A 26,342-nucleotide genomic window follows, 5' to 3' on the forward strand; every position below is an offset into this window, starting at 1 on the left:
GTGTTATTCAAGATAAATTAGTTTCGCTGTAACTGAATATCGCTAGTTGTGTGTTTGCACGTTGTCTCACACGATTATTTGCTTTAAAATAACACAATAAATGCATTCATTTTCATCAATTGTATTCTCATGACTATATTTTTGAAATAGAGAAGACTTTTTTAAAGCTACTTTTTATGCCAAACATGTTTGTCCCATCACACAACGTGCTGCGTACGCCATGCATATGCTTTGTGTTTGCATGTAGCCCACAATAGACATAATAGTAGAATAGAAATATAAAGAGGCCATAATTGCAGCCTTGCAGGGAGTCTGACACATGGGAGCTATTTCTGCTGGGTGCAAATGGATTTTTATATCTCCCTAAATGGTAGCAAATTGCAACGTGATCTTTCCAATTAAAGATGGTGCTCCAGATTTGTGATAGGGGCGGGGCGGGGCGAGGTGGCGGGCGTGGCTGGAGGCGCATTCTCTCACACAAAGAAGGGAGGCGGCCCAGTGAAGAAGTGGGTTAATGTGCCACCTACAGGCTGACTGACTGACTGACTGACTTCAGTGGGGAGCAGGCGCTGTCATGCGCCGGCTTCCCGGCTGCAAATCTGCGGCGGCTCATGAAATCTGTTTGCTTTCCACTCGGCGCAATTCTGCATGACACAACGTGTTCTTTGTGAATCGTGCTATGAATGCAAATATACAACTGGATTGAGGGCAGAGTTGGGCTAAGGTTTAGGGTTGACGTTCAAATTATTTTCGTTTTAGACTTAAGAGTGCTAATAATGGGTTGGGGTCAGAGAGGTCACATTAGGTAATATTAGCAAATGGGGTTCAAGTCCCCGTAGAGTGATAAAAATGTCTTCTAAATTTAACTCACCACTGAGAAGTCTTGCTAACAAGCTAGTTAAATTTGAAAATAAATCATAAGATATTGCCTCATAACATGTGCTCAGATCGGAGTTAGGTCACATAGAGGGTCAGAGCCAGGTCACCAGAGGTCGGATTAGGCTTTGGCTTCGGTTTAGAAGCAAGTCCAGCTTCATTCACCTCACGGATGGAATGAAATGTGGCGTGAGGGGTGAATGAACCCACTTGGCCTGCTAAACTCTGTAGCAGTGAGTAGGGTGGGATTGCAGCCACATAGCGGGAGTGCGTACGGATTCGTGCGCTACGCGCCCACCACTACGGCGATCTCGTCCTTATTAGGACTCTGCGTGCAGTCGGCGTGCTTGAGTTATGCTTTAATTAGACTGCAGCCTCTCGCACGAACCTGAAGCCGAGAGCAGGACGGTGTCTGCTCAACAAGCTCGTGGGAGTAGACTCACTTCAATTGATGGCCTTTACAAATTCGAACTGGACTGACATAGAACTTCCTGTCAGGACGACGTCTCTGTTTTGAGCAAATGCCAACAAACGTGTTTTTTATTTTTTGTCGCGACAAGCAGACGTTTTAAACTTGACTCACGTCTGAAGCTTCTTCACTTCCCTCTCAGAAAAATGGAAAATATCAAACATGGTCTAAAATAAAGCCATTTTGAGAGTGTGACTCACACTGATGGTTCTTCGTAGACCTTGAATAAGGAAAAACATTTCAAGGGTGCATTCCAATGTTTCTACATCGAGTAATGTTGGAGGAGGTTGTTTGTTGACATACTTTGGAGGGGGGGTACACCTGAAAAAAGAAAGACAGATCAGCTCGGCTGATGTCATGGACTGCAAAGGTGGGGGCGGCAGTTCGGGTGCGCAATGGAGGGTTATGGTTACATGTGGTGAGGTTAGTTGGAGAAACTTTCCATGCCTCTGTCGCCCACCGCTTGCTCATGTGGGGGTTCAGTTAGGCTTCATTTGGGGCTCACTTGATCGCCTCACAAGTGAGCAGTGTCCAAAGACAACCTCTGCTGTGATTTGGTATTTGCTCTTTTAGGCTAGGGCCGGCGCGTGACGTTGAACCCCGCACATGCCGTCCGGAGCGGAGCTGCAGATGTTGACCCGCCCACCGTTAAACATCTGCAGTTTTACTACGCATCCTCCATGAAGAGGAAGAAAGCGCACACTTCCATTTCACGCTCGTGTTGTGTTCGAGGCTGGGAAAAGCGGAGGAGGCGCCAAATGACCTCGTCCGTCACGTGCCGAGCGGACGCCACGTCAGCCGCGTCGGCATGAGCGAAGGAAGGTCCCGATTTCATCATCACGGTTTCACGTTTCATGCGCTAGGAGCTTGCCATTCAGGATTCACGCTGCGCCCCGGAGGTCTCAGGCGGGATTGACCGGTCTTGTCCCCTGCGACTGACTGGGAACCGGTCCGGGTACTTCGAGCCCAACGTCACCCCTATAATAAAATAAAAGGAATGGGAGTCGGGGGGACGTCGGCCAACGCATTCCCGCCTAAATTTGCAAGCGGTGTCGCCTTGCGTCCACCCGATAGCTGGTGACATGGTAGCACATTTACTTTCAGTCAGGCCTGTGGGGGTGCAAGGAGAAGCGGTGCGAAAGGTCAACCCTCATTTCAGTGCTGCGTATGTGGTTAGCATACCAACTCTTAGTGTGTTAGCATTTGGTTAAGTTTCATTTGAAATAGATGACGTCAAATCTCACTTTTTCTGCTCTGGTTTTGCTATGTGCTAGCGTAGCATTTGTGAGTATCTTAGCAACACATAAATACGGAGTTGCCATAGCTGTAGCTGAACTCAAATTGCAACATATGTTAGCTTAGTATACATTTGAGTCATTCTTATATTGTAAATAGTACCTTACAAGTGTGCATAAAGAAGGAAGGGGGTGTGTTCTTGGTTTCGGGCCCAGTCATGGAGAGAGGGAACTGCGCAGGAATGCATGTGTGCAAAAGCGTGCATGTGTACACATCTGCCAAATAGGGGAAGAGTCAAAATGTGTCTGCAGTGTCTGAACTTAACGGCTAATGGAATACAGAAGCCAAGCGGGACAAAAAGGATGGATGTCTACGTTCTGCTCGGTCAATTCAAACTGTTACAGTCTATCGAAACAAAGCGGTGACAGCAACTGATGTTTGTTACACCAATTTGTTTTCATTGACGGGAAACAGAAGACGGCTGTCAGACAAATCAAGACTGTTCATGTGCCTCAGTGGGTGCTGCTGTTCTGGTTAGCAAACAGAGTTGCATATGTTGCTTTCCAAGAAGTTCAACAGGGACTAGTTCCCTCTGCAGCGCGGCGCAGAAATGTTCCTTTTTTTTCTGGTTAGCCTAAAAATAACGCGGGCGAGTGACACCACTCCACCGCACTAACCTGGCTCTCCCACTCCAGCCCGCCTCCTCCCCTTGATCGTTCCTCAAGTTCTCAGAATCCTTCTGCGGTTGTTCTGGGACGGTGTCCTGTGCCGTCCGCGGCTTCACATGCCGCTCGCATGTGCGTCGTCGGATTGGCCCGATGAGCTCAAGTCAGCTTTTCTCATTGGGCTGGGAGTTGTCTGTTGCTTCGTCGTGACTTTGTAGCTCCTCCAGCTCTCGCAAACCTACACATACAGACTTGAGCTTCACCACAGGGTCTTGTTGGCTTAACAGGTTAACGTTTCCAAGGTGAATGGGCGGGGTCAGACTGATAAATCACAAAAATACTTTCCATCACATTTATTTGATCCTCTTACACATGTGAAGGAGCTCGCCAGGCAGCTGCTTCATTTTGGTAATGATTGAGCGTGACCTTCGGTGGGTCGCCTGAGGTCAAAGTTCACAGGTAACAAGTTGAGAAAGGTACTTGAGGCAAAGCTAACCTTTACAGGTGGAGAGGACAAGTGGGAGTAAAACAGGTCAAAGTTCAAGGCATGTCCCATCTCATCTTTCTCTTTTAAAGAATGCAAACTTAATTTATGTGTTCCAGTTTCACAAAATAAAAAGGAAAATAGAATTAAGAACAGCACCGAGAAAACAGTAAAGGCTTCGACATGCCATGACACTTTGGAGGAATTGAGTTTGGAAATCAATTAATCGTTTTTATTCATCGGATTTTAATATTTTTAGCCCGTCTATGGTGCTATGTGTTAGCTAGCAGAACCGAGGTCAAAGTTTTATATCTGTTTTTGTTTGTCGATTTACCTCAATGGTGCATACGATCAACCGCTCGTTCATTGAGCAATAGCAACAAGAAATATGCGGTAAGAAACGTTTGTCTAAAGTGGTGTGGCGTAACAAACCCGCAGTCCTCCATACCACTTGCGACACAGGCGGCATAACGATCAAGATAAGGCTCGCTATCATTCAGCGGCAGAAAGAGGAAGAGCCAGAGCGCGGGGTGGGCAGGGTGGGGGGTGCCCCGGGAGGCCCCTTCCTCTTCCGAGTCATGAATGAAACGGCAAACGAGAGGCTTCCGAGCAGACTGAATGGAGAAGTGATGCGTTTGCAGACTGCAGGAACATTTTGTCTCCTGCAGCCTTCCTGTTGATTCACTCTGTGTGTGTGTGTCTGTGGTTTGTGTGTCTGTGTGTGTTGGGATTGGGAATATTCTCCCCCAAATATGTTAAAATAGCTTTTTTTTTTTTAATTAGAGCCTCAAGCTGCAATAACTTGGGTTCCCAGCCAGGCTTGGGGTTCAGAACAATGCCTGGGCTTTGGTCACACTTGCAAATTAGGGTTTTTAATTTGGGGTTCAAGACAGAATTAGAGTTGTCCCCGATGATGGTTTCAAGGTTGGGTTTCAAGTGTGTGTGTGTGTGTGTGGGGGGGGGGGGGGGGGGGGGGGCATGTAGCTGCTGATAGCACTCTGGGGATGAACAGTGTGATTTCTGTTTACCGTTGATAGTCTGATCATCACTCAGGATTCACTTATCTGCCCGAACACAACTACTGATTAACACACACACACACAGTGCAACTGATTTCCTCCTAATCCAGCCCAGGTTTTTGGAAGATTATCTCAACTGGCACAATCCCCCAAAATACAAAAAAAAGTTAAAGTGAGTAGAAATTCATTATTCTCGCTGAGCTGTGCTGAAGTTTTATGACATAAGCACGGTTTGGAGTGCAAATGGTTCGACTTTTGGGCCATTCGACACATTTGATGACGACAGACGGTGTTGATTGGTGGACTTTGACATACTTTGACGAATTTAAGTTAACACTCAGGGCTGCCACGTTTAGAGATGATGGGGATCCCCTTGAATGCTTTGAGGGCTTCCTTCTGCTTCATGAACGTCGAAATTGTTGGCACGTTTTTACGGCCACATTGTTTTGCAAGATCATTCACACGCGCTCAGGTTTTCTTATAACTTCTTGTTTTAATTGTGAGAAAATCATCACCTCATCATGACATGCCGTCTAGCAGGCTAACCATGATGATGTCGTACGTTGGGAATTACTTCAGATGTTGAGTCAAATATTTGATTAAATTTCACATCGTATGTTGAAAAAGTCTTAAATTTAATCAGATGTAGAGGTTTGGCTGTAATTCAAATTCTGATTTCAATTGTTGCAATTTTTAATTATAGTTTGAGCTTTGGGTATGAGTTTTAAAACAAGGATTCGGGCTTGTCTATGTTATGGTTTCGAAAGTAGGGCTTCAAGGCTTGATGCCAGTTTAAAAAACGTTTCAAGCAGGGATTGGAGTTAGGGTTTTGAATTAGGGTTTCCGGATTGGATTAGGGGTGTAAACAAGAGTCCAAAAGGATTTAAAAGTACAATTTCAAGATAGGGTTGGGGTTGTCATCCGGGGTTTTAAGATCAGGTTAAGGCGTTAAACAAGAATAACTACTTTTAAGCCATATTTCAAATTAGGGTTTTACACTTCGTGAAATATTGTTTCAAATTTAGAGGTGATTAGCTGACTGAAAGAATAATTCTCACGATAATGGCAACCACATGGATTCCTTCCCCAGCGTCCCGAGGTAAGACAGACAGACGCTTGCGATCCTGTCAAGAATTCCTTGTCAAGCTCCACCCAAACCACTGGAAGCCGTCACAGAAGCAACCCCACACGGTGGTCTCTGCGGCCACGCGCCGGGAATATTCCCGTACTGGGGGGGGAACAATAGTTACAGGCCCGTCACATTCCGCGCAACCTTGGGAAATAGCCAAACCAAACGCAGCTTCTCATTTTGGTCAGCAAAAGTTAAAAAAAATAAAAGGCCAACGAAGAATTTGATGATTCAATTGTGTGGAAGAGTTCAAGTGTGACAATAGACGACTGCTTTGAACACAAACTTAGCAGCAGCCAACCCTGAGGAGACCCAAAATGGAGCCCTGCGGAACCCCTGTGACCAACTGCAGGATTCCTATATCTGTCCTAGCTTTCTTGCCAGGAAAGTCCTGGATTGGATTACATCTTGCAAGTAGATTTTCAACAGACCATCCTCTTCTTCTTGTTCATTGGATTGACCGGACTCAGACTCTTGAGGATGCGCTCACATTGCCTTCTCGGGAATGTAGGAAGTCTGTCATTACGCTTTGGCGACAAGGAAACTCGTAATTTTGGGGGAAGGATGGGAACACCGCGAGCATTGCACTCTTGCTTTTTGTGTGTGCGTGTGTGTGGGGGGGTACGTGCACGTGTGACTACTTCACGGACTATGCAACATTCCGCCAGGAACTTTAAACCGTATGCAACCGCCATCGTACCTCACCGGTGCTTGCTTAAATTTATCAATGAGTGCGTTCTCATAGCTGTAGTTTGGATAATTCTAATCAACCAATCAAAATCAGTGAAGAGTTGTGATTTATCCCAAAACGCAAGTAGAGTATCTCAATTCAACATGAAGCAATGGCCGGGGACTCCCGGTTAAAGATGGCGACGAGGTCTGCTCGTCTTCAAACAGCCGAGGCCCACTAGTGGTTATTTATCGCTATGACAGTCGGCATCTCCGCTCGATCCACGTGCGTCAGTATTCTCGTTTTACCGCCTTTCATTTCCTGGAAGCCCAACCCCTCGAAAGTATCCCTCCACTGGATTTGATTAGCTAGACCCGATTTGAAGGAGCGATTGCGCACAGACACGTTCGCCGACAGTTTTCCGGCCAGGTATAAACAGTAAACCCGACTCATATCGTTTTCGAATTTATACGTTACGAGGACGTTCACGCTTGGAGGCTCGTAGGAACATTTTGGCGCGGTTTTTCGCCGTGGAGGGATACCGGCGAGTCGCGTTCATGGAATAGCACTGCTGCTCCTCGGGCCACGCCTACTCAGCGAAGTAGTAGCCGGCTTGGAAAGACTTCCGCACCACGCCGCCTCATTCCCGTTGTCGCCTTTGGATCTCAGCGTGGACTTACACAGGGACAATTTATTGAACGTCCACAATCTATGTCCCTTTGAACGTGCAAGGTAAGAACGCGTCTTTTCTTTTTGCAATGACAAGACACTGCAGACGATTCTATTCTGCATATCCAAAACCCTTGTTAGGAAACGCCCATATTTTAAATTTGCTGCTAAATTAACCAAAATAACACGCGAATCTCAAACAATTGTGGGGCATCTGTGCATATTATGTGTTAACAAGTAGATCGGCGTGAGTGTTTTTTTGTTTTACAAGTTAATAAGAACAATTCCTACAGAAACACTAATTTTGTTCAACTCCCGTATGTGCAAGCTTCGCTGGTAAACGTCTATAGTTGTAATAAACTACTAAACTATTTGAGTACAGCGTCATTTTCTACTAATTGTGCGACATCGAGGCTTGTGTCATGGGTTTAACAGTAGATCGGCGTGTATTTTAATTGTGCTAACTCTCGGACCTGGGTGCAGCACGCACAGTTTGTCGTCCACATGGCATTTGAGCCATTGCGGAGGTGTGCGGAACAATCATTTGTAAAATGCTGCTAAATTGGGTGTCAACCAAGTTTAAATCATATTTTCGAGAGTCGACCGGAGTCGTTGTGTTTGAAACGTAGTTTAAATAGAAAATAAATCACACCGGTTGCTCCTGTTCCCACGCTTGCACAAGGGCGTTCCAACTCTTGGTGCAAAAGCCTCATTAGAAAATGCGCACATTTCAAACAAACACGCAAATCCTGTTCCATCCTGATCATTGTTCGTCACCTATGTTGTAAATGTGTAATGCGTTTAAACCCCCCGTTTCCACGCCGCACAAGGGCGCTCGTTCTTTTAACTCCGGGGACGTGTGTGCCTGCAGCACACAGTGTGTCTTTGTTGTGCATCGCAAGCATGCTCGACATCCAAGCGCCATGTGATTGTGACATGCCCTCCACGCCCTGCAGACAAGCCGAGTGTGTTGTTTGTCTATGGCTGCAAATGTCGTGTCTGACTTGTGCGGCGTTTGCGCACTTAAGTGTGAAATTGCTCAGTTCCAGACGTGACATGCTGGGAAATTTAATTAGTGGCCACCTAGTATAGGTAACGTGCACATTAAACGATCATTTGTGGTCATGCGATGCTAAATTGTGGCTGCAGAACTGAATTAAACAACTAGTGATCAGTGAAACCGTTATTTTTTATATATAAAAGGAAAGAAGGTTTCAAGTTCTTTGTTTGCCAAAGTTTAAAGTGTGTCATGTCTGGGGCTTGGTCTGGAGGATCGTTGTGGAGGTTTGGGAAAAACTGCAAATTTTAGATCTCTGTTTGATCACTCTCCCTGCAGGAGACCATGTATATTTTGGAAAGAAGTATGGAGTGCCTGCCACAAGCCTTCTCCTACTTGGATGATGAGTTGTGCCAAAGTTTGAAGGATCTCCAGTCGCCTCCCGTGAAGGCGGGCTTCTCCAAGGGTGATCAGCTGAGCCTTGTGTCCGACATGCTCCTGGAGAATCAGGACATGCAGCTCAATTGGAACTGCGCCTTGTTCCACTCTGATGATGAAGACGATGGCGGTGGGGGGCGAGGGCGCGCTCAGTCCCCCGCGGTGGAGGAGAGCGGCGAGGACAGCCTGTGGCGATGCCTGGCTTCCGACAAAAGCCTGGAGGAGATGCTGTCGGACATGGACGGCAGCATCTTCGATGGGCTCGTCGGCTCCACGCTGGATTGCCAGAACCTGTTGGGGGGCTGGGAGACGGGCGAGGTCACGTCAGACTCTTGCTCCACCGGAGGAGACGCGTCCACGTACTCGTCCAGCGATTCCGGTGAGCTTTTTTTTTTTTTTTTTTTAAGGCATTGGGCGGGGTCTGAGCTCAATAAGTGTGCGCTCCATCCTTGAGCTCCTAATGACTCATTCCAGAGCCAACCGAGCCCTGTGGCACCGCTGACTAAGAACCACACAGGATGTGGTGACCTTGTTTGTTCAGTAGCCGGTTGTTTCACTGATAATAATGTTTGTTTAAAAAAAATTACCTAAAAATAAAATTGACTGTATAAAAGGTATTTTATATACTTCATTTCTTAGAGAAAAATCTAAATAAATGCATTGATTTAAAAAAAATAACAATTTTTAAAAAAAAATTAAAACTATAGTTTTACAGGAAAAAAAGTAAAAATATTTCACAACTGTTTTAGATTAAGATATTAAATGTAGAACATTTTACAGTCATTATAAAAATACGTATGGATTACTGTATTGTAATTTTTACAAGTTTCCTGTTATTATAATGCTTGTTAAAAATGTCATTTGAGGCAGCCATGTCATTTTGAATAACGGAGATAAACTGTTACAGTTGAGTGTGATGGAAGTCTTACCTTTTGTTGTCTGGCAGAGGAGGAGATCGACGTGGTGACGGTGGGGCGCAGCCCGTCCAGACAGCAGCAGCAGCACGACGACGACGATGAGGAGGAGCAGCGTGTTGCTCTCCAGCGCCAACTCCACTTTGACATCCAGCTGCAGCACAATTATGCCGCGCTTCCTCCCATGTCTCCACCGGCCTCCTCATCCAACAAGCACTCCCGTCATCACCACCACCACTCGTCATCACGACATTTGGCGGAAACTGAGGATGAGGAGGAGCGGCGTCGGACTCACAACGTGATGGAGCGGCAGCGGCGCAACGAGCTGAAGAACTGCTTCGTGCGTCTGCGCGATAACGTACCAGAGTTGTCTCGCAACGACAAGGCCTCCAAGGCGGTGATCTTGAAGAAGGCCCGGGACTGCATCCACAGCCTGGAGGAGCATGACCGCCGGCTGCGTGCCAAGCGGGACCGACTGGGCGCCAAACAGGAGCAGCTCAAGGCGCGGCTGCGGCAACTCAGACGGCCGGTCCGCTGGTGAAAAGAAAAGAGACTTTTGGACTTTGCTGTGAGCAACGAGAGCGAGTTGTTGACGTTCTTGTCATTCAGGTTTCAAAATGTTGCTGGAACTAGAATATGTATAGTTCGCCAGATTTCCCGCGTTCAAGCTGCCAACATCGATATGAAGAGACTGTCGTGTTAGGTCAAATTTTCTCGACTGTTATAATATTTTCGATACACTTGCGCAGAGAGTTTCTCATCCTGCCCGAAGGGAGAGGTTTTTCAGGTTTTCTGTTCCTGCAATAGGTTTCTAATCCCCTGATACGGTTCTAGGCCAGAGACGCTTTCTAAACCTGTTTCCCGTCCCTACGAAAGTAGGCTCATCGTCAATTAAGTCCAGTTTCAGACTTTGAGTGAGGGGATAAAGGAAGTCGAAGGCTCCAACAGAGAAAATGGCCAAATGATGACTTGTTTGAAAGTAGGGTGTCTTGTAGCCATAGCAACCAGTGATCCCTCCAGTCAGGTTTTCTCTGATGTTTAATCATTTCAGAAAGTTCTTTATCGTTGTTTTTTTCAGGCGTGCTTAAAGCTCAAAGGTAGCCATAATTGATCTGATTAACACTGTGATGCTCATCGAGATATGCTGTCCTGTTGAATGGATCGTTTGTTACCAAAGCAAACATGGGGTGTCACATATCACAAGACCACGGACCTCTCTCCCCTTTTGAAAGTAGCCATATGATGCAATCTTCCATAAGCTTTGAAGCAGTTCCTTAATTCAATCACTGCCGTTGATGACTACAGAAGTCAAAGACCAATTTCAAGTGGGCTGCCAGTGAATGAGTTAATGAAACGTTAGAGGACCTTTAGTCCCAATTTTGTTTGTGTTTAGTCCTCGTCTCCGTTAAATGACTCAAATAAATGTTTTATAAGATAATTAGTAGTCATTTGTTGTTTTTTTCCTTTTGGACTACAAATAAACTTGACAGCATCCTTCAATGCATTAAAGCAAAGTGCCTCGTCAGCCAAGATGTCCTAAATTCTACTCGGACATTTAGTTACAGGAGATGCTGTATTGATCGTGGAAATGAAGCACTTCCTTCTATCCTCATTCCTTTTCAGACATCCTTATCTTCCTTCCACTTTTCTGCCCTACTTTCCTTTGTGCTCTTTCCTTTTATACATCCTTGGAGGCCAAAGAGGAAGTTTATGGATGTGGTGAGGGAGGACATGCAGGTGGTTGGTGTGACAGAAGGCTGATGTGGAAACTATTGATCTGGTAAACGGGAGCAGCCAAAAAAAGAAAGAAGGAAAAGTGCACCTTTTCTATGCAACGCATCTGAAATGATCAGGATTATCATCCAGCTTCTGCTGATCTTGCTGATGATCCGATCATTTGAATTGCGTGACATACAAAACATGCAGGACATCGAACCTCCGGACCGGAATTATCTACTTTAAGCCAAACGTAAGAAGCCGAAAATGCTCGTGACACTTTGTGTAAACAATTTGATTGCTTTCCTGACCACTCACGAGGCGGCATTACACATAAAGCCAAGCAAACACACAATTGACCGATATTGTAATCACATTTCCAGGACAAAAGTATCCCGTGAGGAATCTTCTGGCGTCATACTGACGGGAAGTTACTCAACCGCTTAAGCTACTTGAACGGGAAGGACACCACCTTGTGGTGACGTATGGCACTGCAAAAGTTGCGGCTCAGGCATGCATTTTACCTTTAGATAGAAATTTGGATAAAAAGCATACAATTTGCATGCCTTTGCGATATTCATGTTACATGTTTAGAGCCAAATTTGATCTAACATATGAGATTAACTCCAACTCACCCCCAGTCCTAACCAGGTTCCAGAAAAAGGATGGCAAGTCAAGTTTGTTCAAAAGTATTCGAGTGGAGGCTTGTGTCTTCCACATTTATTGTTTGTCATTTAAAAAACGATTTGAGGACAATCAAAATATAAATACCCTCACACATTCACTCACACAGCACATAGACCGTACCCCCAATTTCACTGTGAAAGGGACCCCCACTTTTGTTCACACTTGAATAGTTCTCGGAGGTCTTCATTACCTGAACGCACCACCTAATAGTACTTGCCTGATTATTTACATATGATTCAAACTTTCCCTTTCACGCTTGCTGCGATACTGTGTGGCCATTAGAAGGAAATCTAATGGTCTGCAATTTACTTTGTGATCTCAAGCCACACACGCTCACATGTTGAGATGACAAAGTAAATATTGACATGACCATTTAAACGTAATGGGGGAAACTGACTTTCCATGAAGCAAAAAAAAAAACAGTAACGGAGGACGAAAAGATAAATAACCCCCTCATAGGATGCAAACAAAAGGACAGGGTAAAAGGACAAAACTTAGAACCTACCCAGAAGATAGGAAGCAATAACAAGAGACCTGGTCCAAGAGGGCGAGGGGGGCCTACATATAGAATGCAAACAAGGCACAGAGGAAAAAGATGCAAACAATTATAAAAGAAAAAAGAGACAAAAATAAAGGGCCTAAACAGAAGACAAGAACAAGGCAAGAAACTCAATGAAGCCACCCAATCAGTGTATCTATCCAGTGGACACATAACACGGGCAAAGAAGAGGAAGGACCTAATTAAAAGGACCAAGACAGACACAAACTTGGGGTTAGGGACCAAGATGAAAGGACATCAAGAAGTGTAGCCGTAGGCCATGCTGTTGTTTCCATGACAACGCACAGGTGGGATGGCATGGCACACCCTCCTGCTCATCTGAGGAGCAGTTTGACTGTTCGAGCGGTGTTGAGCCAGCAGGGGGTGGCCTAGCGCTCGTAGAAAACCAACAAAAAGGGAGACCCGGCTGATGTTCCAACCCTGCCTCTCCATTCGTCTGTCCGTCTGTCTGACAGGACGACGCAAAGATGCTCGGTCCTCTGCCTGCCTCTCGACCCCCTTGCGTCATGCTCGGGGGGGCCACAGGGAGACCGGCGGGAGGCGCTGTTGTTAGGAGGCCTTCCCCAGTTCTATCTTCTTCTGAATGACACGCGCCGAGTGGTAGATGAGAGAGTCAATGAGGCCGGCAACTGCGGTGGAGTAAAAAACGGGACTGCTGAGAATTCATCCCCCACATGAGGTGATGGACTTTGAGACAAACCTGTGAAGACGCCCCCGATGATGGCGCACACTCCGGTCAGGAAGTGAGTGAAAGATCTGAAGGACAATAACAACACAAAAAGCATGACTTGTACTCCACGATTTGCAAAAACGATTAAGTCAAATCACGAAGCAGATAATCTGTTATTTACAGGAGGCGTGTGTGGACACCTACCTGTGTTTCTCCGTGAATTTCACCATCATGGGCGAGAGCTCGTATAAAACAAAAACCCCGGGTAGGCCCTGGTCACCCACCAAGCCATTGGCCACCTTTTCGTGCCTGGTGACTGAAAACTGGTTGGTTTTTACAACCTGCCGACAAGACAAATAGTGCACGTCTGCATTTTGGCTCAAAATGTTGGCGTAATGAAGCACTTACCTCTCCGTCAGTTTTCAGGTAAATGGTGGGGACAATTTTGACAAAATACTGGTACATCATTGAGGCTGTGGGACAAGAAACACAATTAGATTAACGCATTTACATTCAGCTTAACTGAGCCTCCGTTACAGTGGTTCTCGAGCTAGGAATGGGGCAATTCGAGCGTGAAGGTTGCACTACTGCAAAGCGCCACAAGGCGACGCTGTCGGCATTCCTTTCACGTTTTTGTATCCTTCGAGCAGCTGTTTCCTCCTTCCTACATCCTGCTATGGAGCTCTGACATAAGACGTTTAAACGTTGCTGCGCTCAAGTACGTCGAAAATCTTCAACCGAGGAGCGACTGAAGAAGCCAACGTTAGTAACATTTTAGTCAAGGTAAAGAACATTTTAGTTTTTGCTCTTAAAAAAACGCATTTTCTTCTCAGGCCAAGATACTTTAGCCCGCTAATGCTATTGAGTTAGCACGCAAATGCTATTGCTGGACATTGGCATGCAAGCAGGGTTAAGTCCACTTGTTTGTTTCTGGCGACTATGTTGTATTGGCTGCAAAATCATATATTTTTTTTAAAGTTAACTATTTGACGTCTTGCTGGTCCAGATGCCCGTGACTGTCGCACCTTACGGTCACGGCCAGGCCCAGCCCAGCTGTTTCGACCGGGTCAAGATGGGCTTCATGATGGGCTTTGCTGTGGGCATGGCTGCCGGGGCCATGTTCGGTACTTTCTCCTGCCTCAGGTATTACATAAAAATAAGGCCAATGTAATTCTCACTAATGCGAGTAAGCGCTCCTCAAAACAAGTCCTAAACACTCTTAATATTCGAGTTAGAATAATAATTTAATTTTCTATTCAATATCTGAAACGTTTATCCTGACCCTTGCCGATAAACTGACTATTGACTCCTCCGCAGAATTGGTATGCGAGGCCGGGAGCTGATGGGAGGTGTGGGCAAGACCATGATGCAGAGTGGGGGCACGTTCGGAACCTTCATGGCTATTGGGATGGGCATCCGCTGCTGAGGACGACGACTCGGCTCTGCCGTGCAATCCAACAACACTTCTGGGACTTTTGCAACGGCGGCTGCATTTTGGTCCGCTCGACCTTGTCATTGCTTCCATTAAAAACTAACTAAACATGGCAGAGTGCTTAGTAGAGTTTTTGCCCTCTCGCTGAACTGACCTTGTGGCGCCGTCACCTCCGTGCCATCCAGCGGGTTTACGATGCCGGGATAATCTTTCCCGAACGAGAGGTGTTTGATCCAATGGGTCATGTTGATCTAAAGCACAGGTTATCAATATTTAGCAACAAATTCAAATAGATCATAAAGGGTACAATGCTTTAAGTAGCTTCCTTGCATCATATGAGACTTAAGTTCAGCGATTCACCATTGAAATGTTACATTCTGCGTTCAATCAGTTACTTACGTTGTCCAAGCCAAAACTCTGCAGGTCATGAACTGGGGGGAGGAAAAAAAAATGCATATCAAAATGACTTGGGAACCCTATTTTGAAGAGTTCAACCAGTGGACAACTTGGAATCTGTGTGATGACTTAGCAGTGAGGTGCACATGCGGTGGGGATGCAAGCTCCTCTTTTCTTGCAGTGGCCCAGCAAGAGGAAAAAATGGTTGGAGAGGCCACTAGCTAGCATCATAATAGGATTTACCAGACTTGCCATTGCAAAATCTCCAACTTCACAAAGACATTTGCACTGCTGTTGCTCTCGTGCGCTTTCATTCGTCTTACATTTTTGACTTTAAATTTCAGTTCAGCATTCACATGCAATTTCTACATAGAATCCATGTTATAGTTCTGATGAAAAGTGTCCAAATTTAAATATAAATTGAACAGAAAATGTCTGGCTAACATTTCAACAACATGAAGATTTGAAACGGGGGGGGGTGTCTGAATGGGTTGATGAGTAGTAATTTTAGTAATTTCATTTATAGACACTCTGCACTAATAAATTTAAGTGGTTTCACTGAGCACCAAACTTTCAAAGGAAGAAAATAGAACAGGGTCAGTAGCAGAAGCACTTACAAATAAACAGTTATCTTGTAATAGAGTTAGAAAAAAAGGTCTGCAAGGAAAAGATGGACTTACTTTCCACAGAATGCACTGCAGGAAGAAGAGAGAAGAAACACCACATGATGACTTTTGCGCAGGCAACACGGCGCAAGTCATGTTTGCGCTCGCTGGGGCTGCACGGCACTCAACGCATGCGTCGGACTCAAATTGTACTCCAAAAAAAAAAAGCAACACGGTTCTGCCACAATGACGAATTCATTCGTAATGTGACCGTGCAGCACCAGAGAGAAAAAAAATTGTGGAGGCAACATGAAGGCTGATGTGCTTCCCGTCTCATCTCCGCTGCAGAGCACCGACGTGTCGCACAAAAAAATGCGTTGGCACGAAAGCAGGAAAGTACAGAAAGAAAACAAAGGCGGCACCAGTTATTTAATTGACTTACAGCACTTGAAGAGTCAGAATAAAAGGCTGAGTTTGGTTGTCTTAGAATTCAAATTGAGTGGCACCTGCTAGCCTTCACGGTGCTTTGAGTTTTCCTACTTTCCTGCACCAATGGGATGAGATGGTGATGAGGGGGAGGGGCTAACACTTTGGAGGTTCTTGATTGCTTTCAGTGTGGAGGCGAGTGCTCCCTCTCACATTCCATTAAGAAGCATTTTTGCATGTCCAAAGATGCGAATGGTCTATATGTGCCGCGGTATGATGGGAGGGGTGAAGGTGGCATTGCCCGGAGGGAGAATGCATACAATCAAAAGTTTCTGAACAGCAAATTCCTGCCAAATCGCCAAAGAATGTCTTCATTTATTAATTTTTGTCAGCGATGTTGAGTGAAGCATTGAAAGCTGTCGCTCTTGATGGTGACCAATGCCATTCTTATTATCTGGCCTCATTCAGAGTTCAGAAACCTTCGCGAATTGGTGAGCAGAGAAGGCTGACGGCTGTCCTTACCGTGCACGTGCGACTGCTGGAAACTTTTTCCCGGAGCAAAGTGGAAGTTTCCCGCTACCTGAAAGTCAAAGTTGAAATGAAACGAGCATGTGCCTCGTCAACAACAAAACCGAATTTGTCAAAATGCTGAAAGCCACCAAGCACGCTTGCGTTTTCTTCATGCTCTCCTTCGATTGTGCATGCTCACCGAAGGAAGTTGAAATTGCGCCCGTATCAGTGTAGTTACCTTGTTGACCTCCAGAATGCCGTACACTTGGCAGCCTTCGTTCTTCTGCTCTTGCATCTTCTGCGTGAAGCCTTCTCGCTTGCACTGCTCAATGGTGTCGGCATTCTTGAAGGCCCAGCTTCGGCGCCGGTACGCCTCACGCACGTCGTCGCAGTTATTGCAGCATCTGGGCGCAAACACCATTCGGGTTTTTCCATAGAAATGGTGCCGAAAGGTCCCCACAAGTTACATAAAATCCTCCTTACTTGAGTTCCTCCGTCTCGGCGCCGTAGCAGCTCTCGCAGCGATCCGGGTCTAGCGTGCCGGGGTCAAACGCTTGGCCATCGTCAGCTTTTCCGAGTTCTATACAGAAATCCGAGCCGATGTCAACAGTTTGTCTGGTGAAAAACTGGTTCAGTACATGGCGGAGAGCATCTTACCATGTTTCTCTGCCTCCTTTGTGACAGGTTGGAGGTCTTTGTCCAGCCGCTGCTTGAAGAGGTTGTGCTCCACGTCCAGCTGCTGCTCACCGGCCACATCCATGGCGTCGATGCTGAGATCTGATGGGGGGCATTGCGGACATATGAATCTACTCACAGATATCTTGCTAAAGTGTATTTGAGCGTTAAGTAGTGTAAGAGTGTATTTGTATTTGAGCCTTTGGGCGAAATTTCAGCATGGACCAAAAAGGCACAAATGAAGCGGAGGTCCCGGGGTGTTACTCACAGGCGCAAGGCATGTGAGGAAAGACCACGTCAAGGTTGATCTTCAACTTGTCTCCTCGGGACGTGTCCACGTACAGTTCGGGATGCACCTGCCAAACAGGGAATTTGACTCCGGTTGATTTCAGTCTCTGTATTTTAAGTGACTGACGACATGTCGGTAATAACTTTTAAGTGACGAGAACCTGATGTTAAAATATGTATTACTGCCATGTAATTTTGACCAATTATGATCCTGTAAAACCGGTCCTGCAAAGGAATCCTGAACATGCCCAACTCAGACAGGCACCTTGAGCAGCACTACCACCACTTTTACAAAGTCAATAGAACCTCTAAGATATTAATATTCATGAATTCTCCTGAAACGTCCACTCACCTCTTTGGTGAGATAATACTGCAGCTCAGAAATGAAGAGGATTAACATGATAATGCCACTGATGATTGTCACTGTGGAGAGAGACATAATTTGATTAATGAAACCCTACTTCGGAATTAAAACACAGCTTTGATACTGTACAACTGCAGTGCCTTTCATTCTGCCATTTCAGTACTCCTCAAAAGACAGCTTTAATGAATCTTTTCGGCAATTCAATATCGTTTATGCAGAGCAGAATATCGAGTTCTAAATAGGGGGAAAGAACCCAGAACTCTGGATTTATATGGACGGCGTGGTAAGGTAAGGTTGACGTTGAAAACAATTACTTATAACAAGTTTGAGTTGGACATTAAACGCAACCGGCTAGCCTTGTTGTTAGCCGAACCAGCTAGCGCGGCAAATGACTGTATTGAAGCCTCTCACCGGTCGCGCCGCCCCAAGTCTTCACCCGAAAATCCTCCAGAGTCTTGGGATAGGCGTCAAATTGTTTGAGCTTGTTGAGTGTGTCCATTTTCCGTATCGGAAACCACAAACCACTGACACCGACACAATCTCAGCACTCCGATCACACACATCAGTCCCGGGGCTTCCACTTCCGGGAAATGGGCAAGACCTGTGTGTGTGGACCAATTAGAGAAGGACGCGTTAACCGCTACCACGCCCCCTAGAATGTTGGTTGCGATCCAACGCCGGCAGACTATATATGAATGAAAATATAATAAAAGAAAATTAAAGAAAAACAATTGTTTCAAAATATAGACAAACTATAAATAAATAAAATACAAGAAAATAAAATTAAAAGAAACCATGATTTCAAAATAACTATCAAATGAAAAACTAGCAAAAATATATATTTTTTATAATTCTGCTTTGTTTAGCTCAGAAAGCAGAGGCACGCACACGCACACAGACGCACACACGCGTGCGCGCGCACACACTGATCCAGTGTAGATCAATACGTATACAGTAGTACTCCAAAATGATCAGGTGTAAACAGTTTAATCATGCTGATCACACAAAAGTTAGAAAACATGACAGGTATGTATTATTATTAATTGCGAGTTAAATGGTGGTTTGTATATAGATGGATTAATGGAGAAATGTCATTCTTCAACTTCAACCTCGAGATCATCTCTCCTCAGCTGATCAATGACTTTCATCCCGAGATGAGCCACGGCCGATTGAACCATTCTTAGTCGGCTTTCTCTGAGGGATCGTCTTAATTTGGCCCGTCGGTTCTGAAACCATATCTAGAGTGTAGAAGGGGAAAAAAAAGTAGTTTTTTTTTTTCTTGCATATTCTGTGTGTGTGTGCATGTTCCAAACCTGTATGCGGTCCTCATCCAAATCCAAGCTCCTGGCCAAATGTTCCCTCAGGTGGATGCCTGGATAAGAGTTTACCTGAAACACTGCTTCCAGAACATTCACCTAGCCCCCACACACAAAACACGGTCAAGACAATCCATAATCTATACGCCCAGGCTGCTTACGGGTTTCTTGATTACTTGGCTGCTGGTGTAGGCAGTCCGAGGTCGGCGTCCGACGTACCAGCTGGACGTCAAACTCTGAATGTTCAAGCAGGGAGGATGGTGACCGTGTTCTTGATGGTGAGCTTTGTTCTCCTCGTCTGACTCCGCCTCTGCATGAAAACAGTAAAACCATGTGCTCATGCATTCGGTCATGATTAAAATACAATGCATCGGCACGATCTGAAAATGCAATAACTCTAATAAATTCATGAGAAATAACAATAGATGCTTCCAGGCTTTGTTTACACATACAATGTATACATTTTCAGATTAGATGGGCAGATTAGAATGAAATAAATCTGACCGGACAGTTGCAGGTTTCTTGGATATCTGTGTAAAACTAGCTTCACCCACCTGCTGTCTGGTCCCAAGGTCTGTGGAGTTTCATGCCTCTTCCTGCTCGTTTGCCCACTAAACCTAAAATGCGCTCGATTGAAAACTTTGCAACGATAGAGTCGATTTTTACTGACCGCTATAAAATCAATGCTATTTTGACTTCATTGTACATGTTTTCCAAAATATGCAATGCTCTCCTCATGTAAAGCTCTTGGCGACTTGTGTGAGGAACGTGTGAAGAAGCTCTGATGACATGCCTCACGCTTAAATGGAAGGGGAAGGATTTATTGAGACTGGCTGATCACCAATAACAATGAAGACATGTTTGCTTCCATGTGAATAAGATTCCCCGGGGTTCCGGCTAATCCGGCAAGTGTGTGTGAAAGACAACGCATTTACATTCTTAGTGGGTTTAGTTCAACAAACTATTAGAGCTACAACACGGGGTCAGGGGTCATGCTAATTTGTTCCGTTTTACACGCAGTGACAAATACAGAAGTTGTGCTGGAGAGGTCACTTTCACACTATTTGTGTCATTAAAACTGTTTTCTGTGTTTCATTAGCTAACGTAGCAGTCTATGTTGCTTAGTACGCTTGTCTAATACGCACAAACATACAGCACACTCGCCAGATTCAAGTCCACGTTGCTCAATATTGACTCAATCCGAGAGTCCCGTTGAAATGAACAAAAAATAGGAGGTAGAATTTACAAAACAAAATAGTCAGAGGAGTTAACATTGCTTAATGGAAGGAACACGCCGACGCAATTCAAATCAGCTAACGAGTTCAGCGTTAATGACGGCCAATACGAGCGATCCAGTGCTAATGCTATTAGGCTAATCTGCACGACGTTGTCATGCAGATGAAGTCTCGTAGCATGTGAATGCAGGATGAAGCAGCGGGGAGGCAAAGAATCTTTCAGGAGAAAATTGGTTTCTAATGAAGGCCCAGAGCAGCTTTAAAACAACAGGCACACTTGTTTATTTGATACTCACTGCCAGTAAAGAAAGCCGGGATGGACAAATAGAGGAGCAGGGAAGGCCCACTCGGTAACCTTTAATGAATTTAACAAGTAAGGTTTCAAAACAGGACAGAAGTTCATATGCAGCTTTCAAAATATGGCTTCTTGCCATATGTTGAAGAACTTTAGGGTTTCAAGCTAGAGTTTAGGTTTTAATTTATGGTTTCCAGTCTTGGATAGGGCTTGAAGATATGGCTTCAAGTCAGGTAATGAAAAGATGTAGCCAAGGTGAGGCTTAGGTTTTAAGTCAAGTTTACCAGACTTGCCCATTCGTACGTCCTTATTTATTTGCTTAAATATTTGCTGTAGTTTAAATAGTGCACGTATATTCTTTTAACCCAGCCTGCATTCTTGTAGGCCTTGGTGGCGATTGTTTGTTAAAACATGCATATCATACATTTTAATAGAAGCAGCAGTCAACATAAAATCACTTTTTTTTATTATTAAAATAACAAAATAGTAGAAACATTTTGAGTCGAAGTACAAAATGGTAGAAATGTGGAAGGTTCTTTTGTTGTTAACTCTCCACTCCATGTTTGTCAAAGTTTCTCATAATAACGCCGAGCTCCAGCTTCACGATGCCCATGGTCTCGGTGTGAAGTCTGTATCTATCCGCCCCGCTGTAGATGATGTCCGGGCTGCGGAGTTGCGGGCCTCCGCCGATGAACATTCGCGACAGCTGCTCCCACCACGAACCGAGCGGCCTCCAGGTACCACAGCTGATTCTGTGATGCCCGGGGCTGGAGGGGACGTGACAGTAGCCGTATCCGAGTAGCTGGCAGCGGCCGAACGAGTCCTGGTGCCACACCTGGAGGTGAAGCTTGGGCCAGCCTTGGAGCCCCTTGGTTGCGTAATGGACGTCGATGGGGTGGCTCCAGTACGCCGTGTCTCCCGTCTGGGGGTCGTCCACCTGAGTCTGACCCTGCTTGGAGCCCGAGAGGAGACGCCACGCTCCTCCCGTATGAAATCCCCATTTGCAAAAGAGGCTGTTGTGGGGGAAACCGGCGGCTCCGACGAGCTGGCCGATGATATGAAGCTCCGCCATTGCACCAAAAAGACGGTTGTAGCTATTAGCTTAGCATGGCAGGTTATATCTCCATGGCAACCGTTGCTGTTTCCCCTCTTTGCATTCTGTCAGGCGAATTTACTTCACCACTTAGATAAAGCCCCCAGATGCACAAGAAACGAATTTGGGCAATATATGACGCTGATAGGAAGAGTGAATTTGTCGTTATCTAAGATAATTTTGCAGTAGACTAGTGTGAAGAAGGAATAGCTTTCCTATAAGACAAGAGTGATGATTAATATTATGCTTCACGCGAAGTCAATTCCATTTTAAATGCAGCGCCACCTCTGGGAGTTTGACAAATTGCTTTCAGTCTCTATTGATAATTAGTCCCGTCATAAATGATCTCTAGTCGTTATTTAGTGAGGGGCTGCCTTGTGCTTGGCAGCTATCAAAACGGGAAGGATAAAATAAAATATAAAAATAAAAATCAAACAGTATAAATTTTTAATTTGACCATAAAATAACAAAATGGCTTGTAAAACATTTTCTTAACTCCTACAACTAATATAGCCCCGCATTACATTGTATAAATATTTATTCAAATATATCTGTTGAAATAACAGCGGTTGATTAAAAGAAGTTAGCTGTACCATGTGACATCTGTACAAAAAAGAAAAAGGTGTCCCCTCTTAAAGAGCGCTATTTCTGCTGCCGCTGTTGTTGTTGATTTCCATCCTGGCGACCAGTTCGGTCACGAGCTGCTGCAGCGTGTGCGAGCGTTGCCGGCCCACCTCCAGAACCCCCTGGTGGTCCACACTTTCTGGGTCCTCATAGCTCTTTACCACCTGATGCAAACACAATCAACTTCATAAAGCATCTCATTTATAATACTTTTCGTTCCGTAGAATCTCAAAGTGATGAAGAATCTCAAAGTGATGAAGGTACAGACGTATAAAATAGACTGGGGTGCAACCTAAAGGGCTCATTTGTGTGTGTGTTTACCTTGTTGGTGATAAGAGATAGGCCGAAGACCCTTAAGCCGCAGTGGGTCGCAACGACGACCTCGGGGGCAGTACTCATGCCTGGAAACACCAGTTTGTTGAGGTGCACGGGAAATATAAATGTGTTATATAAAATCAAACAAAACGTGTGCCATACCGACAGCGTCCACGCCCAGTTGATGCAGCAGTCTGGCCTCAGCGATGGATTCAAAAGTGGGTCCCCCGACCATGGCGTACACCCCCTCCTGCGTGAGGTCGCCCACGCCAATCTGCTTTGCAATCTCAATGGCCAGGGAGCGCAGACCTTTGTCGTAGCATCCCGACATGGCCGGGAAGCGCGGCCCGAACCTGCAAACATGGCAAAAGCGTTAGCGAGAAAACAACCAGGACGGAATTCACCCGCACGCGTCCGCCTCACTTGTCGTCGTTGGGTCCGTTGAGAGGGTTCAGACCCACCAAGCCGGGGAAGTTGATGTGGTCCTTGATGATCATGATGTCACCGGGTCGCAGGCCATCAGCCAACGAGCCGGCGGCGTTGGTCACGATTAAAGTCTCCACGCCCAGCAGCTTGAAGACTCGCACCGGAAAGGTGGTCTGAAAGGTGGCACGTCAGAGGGGTGCGTGTAGATTTTACGTAATGTTGGTGGTTGGAGCACTTGAGGACAAATAGTTTTAAAATGGGAATGATTCGGAAGCAGATCGGCTTCACGTGGGGAAAGAACAATAGCTGCATTGAATTGCCTGCCAAAATGCAGCATGTGACCACATACATACAAGCCTTCATGAACATCTGCCCTTCAAAAGAATGTATGATATGATAAGCAACCTCTCCCTTGGTTTGGAAGGAACGAGGAGAAGCTCCAGAACATCACGCCAGCAAGATGCAAGTTAGGCTGCGGTGCGTGCATCGTGTTACCTTGCATAGCGAATGTCCCTCATACATGTGGAATCGACCCTGCATGCACACGCACGTTTTCCCCTTCATCTCCCCGAAAACCAGCCGGCCGGCGTGACCTTGAACTGGAGGGCGACATCGTCAAAGAACATCCCAGTTCCGAATTTACCGCCCGAGTTGGGGAGTTTACCTGTGCTCTGCGGGAAACCTGGAATGTCGGTGTAAGGGAAGGAATCTTGACATTTGAGGGCGTCGGCCAACATGCCCAAGCCCGAGCCGCAGATGATGGCCACTTGGGGGCGATGTTTGGTGTGAGACTTCAGCCACTCCGCCGACTTCTGGTATTCATCGTGGCTAACATGGACACAAATGCCGAGGGGGTTTCGATTATGTTTCTAACCTCGCGTATATCTTTTCTTATGTCATGATTGCCCTCCCCATCCATTCTGGGCTAGCAGTGGCATTTCCTTCAAGCCGTGCCGTGAGCGCGGGTCACAAGGTGAGCATCACGGGAGTGCTGGCGGGAAATGAGTCTCCATGTGAACTGCTGTTTGACCTTTTTTCTCTCGGGGCGTACTCTCTCTCTCTCCCCCGTGTCCGCCTTGTGATAACACGTTGCCAAAATGGGAAAAATGTGAATCCCACATTTCATTTCTACATCAAATGCCCTTCTAAAGTTGTCAGACCAACAGTTGATAATCGGACCATCTTATCCTCATGAGGGTTGAGGGCATGCTGCTTCCATTAGAGATTTAATTTGAAAATATCCCAATCTTAAAAGTCTGTTTTGAAAACCAAAACTTGGTCTGGGACCCCATTTTGACACAGCAACCTTGTCTTGAACCCTAATTTGAAGATCTAAGACTGAAATTATAATTTGAAACACCAACCTTAACTTAGAAACCCCAACACTAGCTTTAAGGCAATCTAAAGTTGGCCTTGAAATCCTACCTTGAAACCCAAACCCAGGCTGGAAAATCTCATTTCCACTTAGAATCTCAATTTAAATACTGAAATATTGAATATTTAAAACAGCACCTTCTTACATTGCACAAGATGATTTGCAAAAGAACTCAATGATGAAGATGATGTTGAAAGATATGATGTAGAAAAAAAATAAACTTTTTTTCTTACCTGATATGTGCTTTGCTGTGCATGATGGATGGCGCTTGACTGGCTTGACTGGTGTGTGTGTGTGTGTATGGTGTGTGAGGCTGGTTCCCATCAGCAGCCATTTAAACGGGTCGCATTCTTCTGATTGGCCAACAAGATGACCATTCATCAGCGGCAACCAATGAATGAAGGCATTGTTAGTGCATGTGGATTCCTATCTAAACAAGAATGTTGTGGTTTTACTACAGAAATAATCAATTAACTCTCACAATCACACAAGTGAATGAGAAGCATCTTAATCGTACTTATCAAGTGCCAAATCAATATTCAATGCAGTAGAGCGACTCAAGGAAATCTGATTTGTTTCATAACCTGCTGGTGAAAGTAGAAAAATAATCATCACCAGATCCATTTTCTTATTTAGGCTAGATTGTGAGCTGGCCTCCATCTCCGGCTAGCAAAAACCAGAGAACAGCTCTTTTTGGTAACCCGTGCGGCACGAGGATCAGCAGCGTTGGCACGGTTAACGAGAAGCAACTGGGATGAAATTGCGCCCGTCTCATGACCTCTAACACGCTAACTCACTGCACATGCTGCTGCGATCAGCTGACCTGACGCCGTGATGACCTCCAACGCAAATGACAAAGAAAACACAGCAATGTCAATCCCATTCAACCCACGTTGAATTAGACGCTCATTTTCACTATTGTGTGTGTAATTGTAACAATGTGTGATAATTGTGTTTGATATACTCGAAGAAGTGCAGCATTGTCTCGGGCCACAAGGAAAGCACATTAGCGGCTTAATGAGCAGAGCACTGCAGGCGGTTACGAGGAAATTAAAGGCATCGCCTCAGGGAGGAAAAAAAATGAGAGAAAAGATGAAGAGGAAGCACATGTTTGAAATTTAAGGATCACGGGCTAGGTTTATGTCAATGGAAAGCGCAAGGCTTCTTAGAGCGAATCCTTAACAATGTCAAGGTCACGTCAATAATGTGTCTTTTTCATACAATGTCACCAATAAATACATCAATAATTCAAATATAGCCATTTTGTTCTTACAATCCCATCAGTTCAAGCAATAGCCGCATTTAAGGTAAAAACATTTTGTGTCTCTGTGATAATAATTTTTAAAAAAAGGGCTTGTTGACCTTGAATTGTTAGCTTCCATTTTAAATGATTCGTATTTGGGCCACAATGCAATGTCAACTATGTGTGCCGGTCAGACAGTGAGGCATTCAGTCTTACGTCAAAGCATCATTATGACCTGATATCCTCATCCTGTCCTTACGTGACCAATCAGTCACACTTCCACCACTTGAAATCCAAATTTAAAACCCTAAATCTCTTTCGAGACACTTTTTTTGAAGAATAAATTCAAACGAAGGTTTTTAAGTATTTTCCTTCAGAATTATTAAATCTGCTGTGTTGCCTTCAGTGCCCCTCGTTAATAGGACAAAAAAAAAAAAAAACGCAAATGACTTTGCAAATCTCATTGTTATCACGTGAAACAAAGTCGATGGTCAGAAGTGGCCAAAAGTAAGACATAAAGCTTTTG

General features: G+C 45.2%; 6 protein-coding genes and 1 long non-coding RNA gene across 10 annotated transcripts; 2 read left to right on the plus strand and 5 right to left on the minus strand.

The window, feature by feature from the left end:
- Positions 1-105: 105 nt before the first annotated feature.
- On the minus strand, positions 106-4,647 carry LOC125977346 (uncharacterized). 2 transcript variants are annotated; one of them, XR_007484606.2, is made up of 4 exons: positions 4,065-4,647; positions 3,617-3,686; positions 3,259-3,484; positions 106-2,323 (listed from the first exon to the last, which is right to left on the minus strand). It is a non-coding gene; the product is annotated as an uncharacterized lncRNA (long non-coding RNA). The 2 variants fall into 2 exon arrangements; XR_007484605.2 differs by having other exon boundaries at positions 3,617-4,641.
- A 2,249-nt stretch (positions 4,648-6,896) lies between these two features.
- On the plus strand, positions 6,897-11,004 carry LOC125977062 (transcriptional regulator Myc-1). Its single transcript, XM_049733226.2, has 3 exons — positions 6,897-7,280; positions 8,554-9,031; positions 9,599-11,004. Exons 2-3 carry the CDS (start codon positions 8,560-8,562, stop codon positions 10,105-10,107), a joined length of 981 nt encoding a protein of 326 aa, XP_049589183.1. The 5' UTR covers positions 6,897-7,280; positions 8,554-8,559; the 3' UTR covers positions 10,108-11,004.
- Positions 11,005-11,960: 956 nt separating this feature from the next.
- On the minus strand, positions 11,961-18,495 carry ergic3 (ERGIC and golgi 3). 2 transcript variants are annotated; one of them, XM_049733224.1, is made up of 14 exons: positions 18,306-18,495; positions 17,883-17,953; positions 17,511-17,598; positions 17,225-17,344; positions 17,051-17,147; positions 16,806-16,971; positions 16,580-16,637; positions 15,707-15,721; positions 15,030-15,061; positions 14,785-14,881; positions 13,607-13,671; positions 13,403-13,539; positions 13,229-13,284; positions 11,961-13,157 (listed from the first exon to the last, which is right to left on the minus strand). In XM_049733224.1, the coding sequence occupies exons 1-14, from the start codon at positions 18,391-18,393 to the stop codon at positions 13,078-13,080; spliced, it is 1,170 nt and encodes a 389-aa protein (XP_049589181.1). In that variant the 5' UTR covers positions 18,394-18,495; the 3' UTR covers positions 11,961-13,077. The 2 variants fall into 2 exon arrangements, with proteins under 2 accessions (XP_049589181.1, XP_049589182.1); XM_049733225.1 differs by lacking the exon at positions 15,707-15,721.
- romo1 (reactive oxygen species modulator 1) lies at positions 13,827-14,742 on the plus strand. 2 transcript variants are annotated; one of them, XM_049733227.2, is made up of 3 exons: positions 13,827-13,981; positions 14,205-14,341; positions 14,516-14,742. In XM_049733227.2, exons 2-3 carry the CDS (start codon positions 14,205-14,207, stop codon positions 14,622-14,624), a joined length of 246 nt encoding a protein of 81 aa, XP_049589184.1. In that variant the 5' UTR covers positions 13,827-13,981; the 3' UTR covers positions 14,625-14,742. The 2 variants fall into 2 exon arrangements, with proteins under 2 accessions (XP_049589184.1, XP_049589185.1); XM_049733228.2 differs by having other exon boundaries at positions 13,834-13,981; positions 14,177-14,341.
- A 428-nt stretch (positions 18,496-18,923) lies between the features above and the next one.
- Positions 18,924-20,001, minus strand: LOC125977178 (homeobox protein ANF-1-like). Its single transcript, XM_068652394.1, has 5 exons — positions 19,966-20,001; positions 19,765-19,882; positions 19,387-19,520; positions 19,208-19,309; positions 18,924-19,132 (listed from the first exon to the last, which is right to left on the minus strand). The coding sequence occupies exons 1-5, from the start codon at positions 19,999-20,001 to the stop codon at positions 18,986-18,988; spliced, it is 537 nt and encodes a 178-aa protein (XP_068508495.1). The 3' UTR covers positions 18,924-18,985.
- Positions 20,002-21,189: 1,188 nt separating this feature from the next.
- Positions 21,190-22,115, minus strand: LOC125977397 (B9 domain-containing protein 2). Its single transcript, XM_049733840.2, has one exon. It carries the CDS (start codon positions 21,810-21,812, stop codon positions 21,285-21,287), a length of 528 nt encoding a protein of 175 aa, XP_049589797.1. The 5' UTR covers positions 21,813-22,115; the 3' UTR covers positions 21,190-21,284.
- Positions 22,116-22,263: 148 nt separating this feature from the next.
- Positions 22,264-24,959, minus strand: pnp4a (purine nucleoside phosphorylase 4a). Its single transcript, XM_049733839.1, has 7 exons — positions 24,807-24,959; positions 23,863-24,026; positions 23,694-23,797; positions 23,196-23,371; positions 22,935-23,125; positions 22,779-22,858; positions 22,264-22,621 (listed from the first exon to the last, which is right to left on the minus strand). Exons 1-7 carry the CDS (start codon positions 24,905-24,907, stop codon positions 22,466-22,468), a joined length of 972 nt encoding a protein of 323 aa, XP_049589796.1. The 5' UTR covers positions 24,908-24,959; the 3' UTR covers positions 22,264-22,465.
- Between the last annotated feature and the right edge of the window lie 1,383 nt (positions 24,960-26,342).

This window comes from Syngnathus scovelli, chromosome 11, assembly GCF_024217435.2.
Source record: "Syngnathus scovelli strain Florida chromosome 11, RoL_Ssco_1.2, whole genome shotgun sequence".
Classification (NCBI taxonomy): Eukaryota; Metazoa; Chordata; class Actinopteri; order Syngnathiformes; family Syngnathidae; genus Syngnathus; species Syngnathus scovelli.